General features: G+C 54.8%; 1 protein-coding gene across 1 annotated transcript in view; it reads left to right on the top strand.

Moving 5' to 3' along the window:
• Positions 1–3,739: 3,739 nt before the first annotated feature.
• The window catches only part of LOC146591579 (maestro heat-like repeat-containing protein family member 7), a 10,115-nt gene continuing 6,548 nt past the window's right edge, over positions 3,740–7,306 (top strand). The window contains exons 1-8 of the mRNA XM_085312686.1: positions 3,740–3,856; positions 4,016–4,095; positions 4,508–4,631; positions 4,773–4,859; positions 5,640–5,744; positions 5,928–6,108; positions 6,722–6,828; positions 7,214–7,303. Of these exons, the coding sequence (XP_085168812.1) occupies positions 3,833–3,856; positions 4,016–4,095; positions 4,508–4,631; positions 4,773–4,859; positions 5,640–5,744; positions 5,928–6,108; positions 6,722–6,828; positions 7,214–7,303 (798 nt within the window). The 5' untranslated portion in view covers positions 3,740–3,832. The remainder of the gene's footprint in view (positions 3,857–4,015; positions 4,096–4,507; positions 4,632–4,772; positions 4,860–5,639; positions 5,745–5,927; positions 6,109–6,721; positions 6,829–7,213; positions 7,304–7,306) is intronic.

The following is a 7,306-nucleotide window of genomic DNA, read 5'->3' as shown; positions in this document are numbered from 1 at the left end:
GATCTTATCAATGTGTATAAGTACCTGAAGGTAGGGTGTCAAGGGGATGGGGACAAACTCTTTTCAGTTGTCCCATGTGACAGGACAAGAGGCAAAGGGCAAAAACTGAACCACAGTTCAGTTTAGCCTTCCTCATTGCATCCCTGCATACTCTGACAACATTCTTATAATCCTCCCAAGTAGCCTGTCCCCTCTTCCACATTCTGTGCACTTTTCTCTTCTGCTGGAGTTTTGTCAGGAGCTCCTTGTTCATCCATGCAGGTCTCTTGCCCCCTTTGCTAGACTTCTTTCTCCTTGGGATGCACCACTTGAGCTTGGAAGAAGTGACGCTTGAATACTAGCCAGCTCTCCTAGACTCCTCTTCCTTCTAGGGCCTTAACCCATGAGATTCCTCCAAGTAGGTCTCTGAAGAGCCCAAAGTCTGCTCTCCTGAAGTCTAGGGTTGCAATCYTGCTTATTGCCTTGCTTCCTCCATGTAGGATCCTGGACTCCACCATCTTGTGGTCACTGCAGCCAAGGCTGCCCCCAACCTTCACATCTTTCACCAATTATTTTTTGGTGATTAGGACAAGGTCTAGCAGGACACCCTCCTTGTTGGCTCCTTGACCACCTGTATCAAAAAATTACCATCAATGCATTGCAAGAGCCTCCTGGACTCTTTGCRCCTAGCTGTGCTGTGCTTCCAGCAGATAKCAGAGTGGTTGAATTCTCCCATGAGAACCAAGGCCTGTGATTATGTGGCTACTTCCAGCTGTAGCTTTCACAAAAAGACACTCAAATTAATATGGTAATCTCAAATCCCATCCTAGGGATTCATGTTAATTTTCTGCATTGCAGACATCTACAGTTACTTGGGATGCCTTACTGCATCATGGCTAGCAGTGTACCCCGGGGCTCAATACTAGGCTCCATCCTGTTCAGCTTACTCATCGGTGACCTGGATGAAGGGAGAGAGTGCACTCTTAATAAGTTTGCTGATGATACAAAACTAGGAGAAGTGGCTGATACATCAGAGAATCATGCTGCCATTCAGAGGGAGCTTGACAGGCTGGAGAAATGGGAAGAGGGGAATCTCATGAAATTCAATAAAGGAAAGTGCAGAGGCCTGAATCTAGGGAGGTATATCACCATGCACAAGTACAGGCTGAGGGCTGACCTACTGGAAAGCAGCTCTGTGAAGAACGACCTATGAGTCCTGATGGACAATAAGATGACCACGAGCCAGCCAAGTATCTGAAGGGAGAGTGCAAAGAGGATGGGACCAGACTCTTGTCAATGGTGCTCAGTGACAGGACAAGAGGCAATGGGCACAGACTGAAACACAGGAAGCTCCACCTGACCAGAAGGAAAAACATTTTTCCTGTGGAAAGGCTTTGCTTTTCCTGCAAAKCCCTCGAACAGGTTGCCCAGGGAGACTCCATAGTCTCCCTCCTTGGAGATATTCCAAAACTGTCTGGACACAGGCTTGGACAAGGTGCTCAAAGTGACCCTCTTTGAGGAAGGGGGTTGGACTAGATGATTACCAGAGATGGGGGCCCAAGGGCAAACAGAGGTGCCCAAGGCAGGGCAGCCAGCCCTGAGGGGACATGCCCTGCCCCTCCCAAGGGTGGCGGGTCACAACAGGGCCTTTTGTGACCCCTGCCAGCACAGTGTTGGCAATGCAGTGCCTGGGAGGATGGCAATAGGACAGGAGGCAGCATGTAGGGCTGGCCAAGGAGCCACCCAAGTGCACCCACATCTTTCTCTACTGCCCGGGCAGCCTTGCAGATCCAGGGCATTTTCCCTGAAATCTCCCCAGCTCGGACCTGTGTAAGAGAGACAGTGCTGGGGCTCAGCAACTCCGCAGGGCCTCAGGGGATCCCTTGGCCATGACCAGCAGAGGAATGAGTGGAGGAGGGGGCGATGATGGGGCTGAGGCTGAGGTGCAGGAGGGCTGGTGCCAGAGCCCAGTGTATCATTGGTGGGCAGGGAGCCCAACAGGGAGCCCAGCATGCCATGGGTGGCCAGAGCCCCTCAGGGGAAACCTCTGCCGATGGGGTTATCAAAAGATTTCCTTTCCAAGAACATTTTGGCAAAGCCTGCTAGCCTTTCCCAAATGACACCTTTCGTATGGAAAAGCCACAGCCACAGGCTCTGACTTCTCCAGCATCACCACTAGACATTGTGAATGTTTCCAGGTGCCAGGCCTGGCCATGGGCGCTTCCAGTCCCAACCTCCCACTTTTCCCTGCAGGATGGAGGAGAGACCCCCTGGGCACCTCAGGGTGGCCTGGGATGAGGAAGAGGAGGATGGCTCCCTCAGCTGCCCTAGGGTGGCCTGGGAGGAGAAGGAGGATGAACATCTCAGACACCCAAGGGTTTCCTGGAAGGAGAAAAAAGGGTGTGGACACCCCAGCTGCCCGAAGGTGGGCTGGGAGGAGAAAAAAGAGTGTGGATCTCCTTGGCACCCAAGGGTGGCCTGGGAGGAGAAGAAAGAGGATGGACCCCCAAAGTACCCAAGGGTGGCCTGGGAGGAGAAGAAAGAGGATGGACCCTCCAGCCACCTGAAGGATGCCTGGGAGGAAGAGGAGAAGGAGGGATCCTTCAGCCTCCCCAGGGTTGTGTGGGAGGAGGAGAAGGAGGAGAAGAATGGATCTCCCAGTCACCCAGAGAAGGCCTGGGAGGAAGAGGAGAAGGAAGGATCCTTCAGCCACCCCAGGATGGCCTGGGAAGAAGAGAAGGAGGAGAAGGATGGACCCTTCAGTCACCCCACAGCAGTCTGGGAAGAGGAGGAGCAGGAAGATGGCCCCCCTAGCTACACCAGAGTTGCCTGGGAGGAAAAGGAGGAGGATAGAGAACCTCCAGAGAGCAGCTCCCAGCTGGAGCAGTGTGCGCCCCAGCCCTTGCCAACAGGTGACTGAGTGAGCACCACTGGGCTGGGCAAGGCCGGGGGCTGTGAGCACACTCTTCTCTGCCCCACGCTCTGGCTCCCCAGCAGGCTGGCATCAGGAGTCTGCAGGGGCCTGGTGGCACGGTGGTGCCTGAATGCCTGGACATGCTCTAAGCTTGGGAGACAGTTCCAGCACAGCATCCCCCCAGAGGGAGAGGTGCAAAGGGGAGCCAGCTCCTGCTCTATGGCAGAGGCAGGGGGAGGCAGCTTGGCTGGTTCGAGGTAGCAGTGCTGTGGGGCAGGGATCTTTCCAGCCTGTCTGYAAGCAAGTTCCTAACTGGGACATGCTTGGGGCTTTCCCCAACAGGCAGTGCTCCAGCCTTGCAGCCTGTCTGCTAGGCATCTCCCAGCCCTGACAAGCATGGAGAGGTGGCATGTCTGTGCCCTATGATGGACCCCTTACCAGGGCTTGCTGTGCCAATGAGAGCAGGTGCACAGCTGGGCAGAGGGCTCCATGCTTCCTCCCATCTCTCCTGTCAGTCCTTACAGCTCTGCCCACTCTCTTTCTTGATCACATCCAGGGTTTACTCTGCCAGGAGAGAAGGAAGCCTTGGAATGCATGCATGCCTTTTTCAGATACAGAGGAAAGGTAACAGTAGGCCCTTCTGTCTGGGCTATGCCTCCATCTCCTGGTGGGTCACTCCTCTATCTGCCATGCTCAGATGCCCCTGGAAGGGTTGCTGGCTGTGCAGAGCTGCTCCCTTCCAGGCATCCCACACATCACTTCATGTCCTGAAATGCTCTGGTGCGTCTGGCCATGCCTCTGCTCCTCTTAGGTGCTCTGTATCTTTCCTCCTGCTCTCAGGAAGAGGCCCAGAAGCTGAGGTTTCTGGCCTCCATCTGCACCCTCTGCAGAGTGGCCAGCACTGATGCCTTGGTGTGGGATAAGCTTTTCCTCTGCAAAATGGATCTGGCAAAGACGATTGAGGTGAGGGCATATCCCAGGGCCTGAGGGACCAAGTGAGCCTTGCCACCAGGCATCACTGAACCAGKGAGGACAGGACTGGGCACCTAGGCTGTGCCAGCCCTGCAGACTCCTCACTGGATGCTGACAGCTCCCATGCCCCATCTTCACTGTGCTCCCTAGGTGCTGTTGCAAGAAGAGCCAATGAACCATCTGTCCTCCACAGTGCGGCAGCAAGCCATGCTTGCCATCGCTGCAATGAGGTACCCAGCCCCTGGCTTGCTCAAGGCTGCCACACCCTATGGCCCTGATAGCACCAGCCCCGGATAGGCGGCATCCCTCATGCTAGAGGAGTGTGATAAAGCCATCTGCTGGGCCTCTGCTCTCCCCTGCACTGAGCCTGATGGTGGTGGAGATGGAAGGGCAGACAGGGCCCCAGGGCTTCACAATGTCTCTGGACTTCTCTCATGAAGGGTGAGTCAGGAGAGGCAGAGGGTATCCAGCACATCCTGCAGGACTACCCTCTGTGCCTGGACCAACATCACAGGGGGAGAAGGTGCCTCCCCATGCGGCTTCCCATCTCACACGGGTAGCACCACCAGGCCTCCTGCCTACAAGCTCTAACAGGGCTACTGTCAGTCCCAGGCTCTGATAGGTGCCTCTCTCTCCTTGCAGCAAAGTGAATCTTGTGCTGGAGGGCAACCAGAAGAACAACCTCCTCCACTCGTGCTTCTGCAGTGTCTTCTACCTTCCTCTGATAGAGGACATACAGAGCCTGCAGGCTTCCCTCTACTCAAAGGTATGCCCTGGGTGAGGTATGGAGAGGCCTTCAGTCCCTCTGGGCTGGTCCTCAGCTACCCTGTTCTGATAGATTCAGCCTCTTTCCTGCAGGTAAGGAGAACCAGGGAAGAAGTGCCATAATCCTCTGTCCTTCTTGCAGACTCTGGCTGCCATGGACAGCATGCTGGAGATGCTAGTGCTCACATGTCCCACCTCCGCTCTCCTGGAGCTGCAGAGCATCCTGCAGGTCTGGCATTTGTGAAGAGTGGCCTTCACAAGGCCTGTTTCTCACCTTAAAAGGAAGTGACCCTCTCGAGTGGACCTCCCTCTACTCTGCCCCACAGCACTAGGGGCCGAGAGCATGCTGCAGGGAGAGGGCCATCTCCCCTGGCARAGACAGAGTTCCCAATGTGCTCTTCTGTGAGCCCAGTGTCTCCTGGATGCAGTTAAGAGTCCTTTCTTCCCCCACCACACTCCTGCAGTGGGTGCAGTACTGCCCAGTGCTCCTCCAGGAGCACAAAACCTTGACTTGCACCCAAGCAAAGCTGGAAGTTTTACCCTGCTTCCTTGTCCCTATACAGCTGGCAGCTGACACTGACAACTCCCAGCCCCCAACTCTTGTGCTTTCCTCCCCAGATCAGAGCATGACAATGACCCCCCACACACCTCTCCCCAGCACCTGCCCATCCCATGCCTGAACATTTGCTCCCCTGGCTTCTTCCTTCCACTGTAAGTAATCYAGAGTGCCCTTCACAAGGGAGGCACTTTCCCAAAGCCTTCTGGTCCTTGGGAAGGCAAAGAAGGCCATTTCTGGAAAGCAGCAGAGGCTGCAGCAGCAATGGGATCCTGCTGTCTGTGTAGCAACAGCAAATCAGGCTAGGGGATTTATCCCTGCAGTTTAGGGGGACTCCAGAGGCAAGAACCCAGTGCAGGAGTTGAAGTGTAAACCCAGCCAGGCATTAGTAGAGCTCTTTCTCTTGAAGAAGCTGGCAGGTCACAGTGAAAACCAGCAGTTTTCTCCTCCCAGGTCCTGCTGCCCTTCACAAAGTCCTACCAAGCAGCTGTGCGTGAGAGAGCTGTGGGGCAGATTGCCAAGCTGAGTCAACTCCAGGTCATGCTGTGGGCCCAACAGGTCTGGCAGCCCTCCCTGCCATGGGCTAATGCCCAGCTGCTTTGGCAGCCTAAGCCTGCCAGGCTCTCTGTTGTTCTGGCTCACAYGAGCCAGAACTCAAGCCAGAAGTGAACCATGGCTTCAGGGCTTTGGTCCTATCTGGCACCCCTCAACCCTGGTGCCACTGCTGCCTCCTTTCTGCAGGTCTGCTGCTTTTTTGAAAGAAGCAGTGCCAACTCTGACTTCTRCAGAAGGAAGCATTTCTCAATCCTGGGCCACCTGGTGGGGTGTCTTATCCTCTGCTGTGCCTACAAGGACCAAGGAACCAGGCACGGAGCTGCAGATGCTCTTTATCACCTGTACACATTCATCTTGAAGCGAGAAAGCAAGAGAAGCTGCCTCAGTCTGAGTCCTTCCAGACACAGACACTCAGGCAAGGCCAGACGAGAGACCATGTAGCCTCAACCACTCTCCTCAGCAGGAGGAAAGAGCAGAAAACCCCTGCAACATAGGTGCAGGGCAAGCACTACGTCAAGCCTGGGGCCCATACAGCCCAGTCTTAGTGTAGTGGGCACCTAAGCAGGAGGAACTGGGGGKGTGTGATATGCACCCATCTCTCTGGAGAGACAGGGGACAGGGGACATGCATATGCTACTAAACTGCAGGCACCTCATAGACTTCATGAAGGTCTGTCACCTCCCTTGCTGTAATGCCTCTCCTGCTTACCTAGGGGCAGCCCCTGCTCCTCCTAGGGCTTCTGTCTTGCTTCCTGCCAGAAAGTCTGATCAAACTCATCTGTCTTTTGCTCTTCTTAAAAGCAACATCCGCTCCCTCCTTCCTTGCAATAGGCCCAGATCTTCCCTGGAAATCCTGCTTCTCATCCATTTCTGACATGCCTGCTTTCTCCATCAGCRACAGTTCTCCCTGATGCCTTCAGTGTGCCATCTCTGACTCTCCAGCCTCCCTATTAACTGCCTGGTGTTTGCCYTCCTGTCCAGGCATGGAGCTGTCACAGGAGAGCCCAAAGCATCTGCAGATCCAAAAGAACTGTCAAGATGCAAGCACCTGCCTTTCACCCCTCAACAATGTCAGTGAAATCACTACGGTAAGGAGTGGCTCTGCTGCTGGGACTGCCATAGGTCAGCCTAGGGCCCAGATGAGCAGAGGAATCCCCTTTCTGTAGGATTAATGGGTTCATGCAGTCCTCAAAGAGAGGGCTCACATTGTTCTTGAGTGGGAACTGGCCAAAAGTTTCCATCCTGGCCCTCAACAAGCTCTGCTTCCCCACAGGACCAATGCACCCTGACTCCAACCATCCACCTCCTCCCTGGTGCCATCACTTAGCCCAGAACAGTCCCTGCTCTTGGCTATCCTGGAGTCAGCACTGCCCCTTCACTCTCTCCAAAACCACCCTTGCTGCTCAGCTGAGCACCCCCRTCTGGGCAGTCTGTGTGATGCATCTCTTTTCCCTGCCCTCCTCTCTCCTGTAGACTTTTGCAAAACATCTCCAGCCTTCCGAGAGGACAGATATCATACTTGTGGCTATCAAGGGCATGAGATCCTTCAGTGCTTATGACACTCAG

Source organism: Rhea americana, unplaced genomic scaffold (assembly GCF_003343005.1).
Source record: "Rhea americana isolate MKP2758 unplaced genomic scaffold, rheAme1 scaffold_37, whole genome shotgun sequence".
Taxonomy (NCBI): Eukaryota; Metazoa; Chordata; class Aves; order Rheiformes; family Rheidae; genus Rhea; species Rhea americana.
The sequence above is the reverse complement of the archived record's forward strand: the minus strand, read 5'-3'. Positions and strand labels throughout refer to the sequence as shown.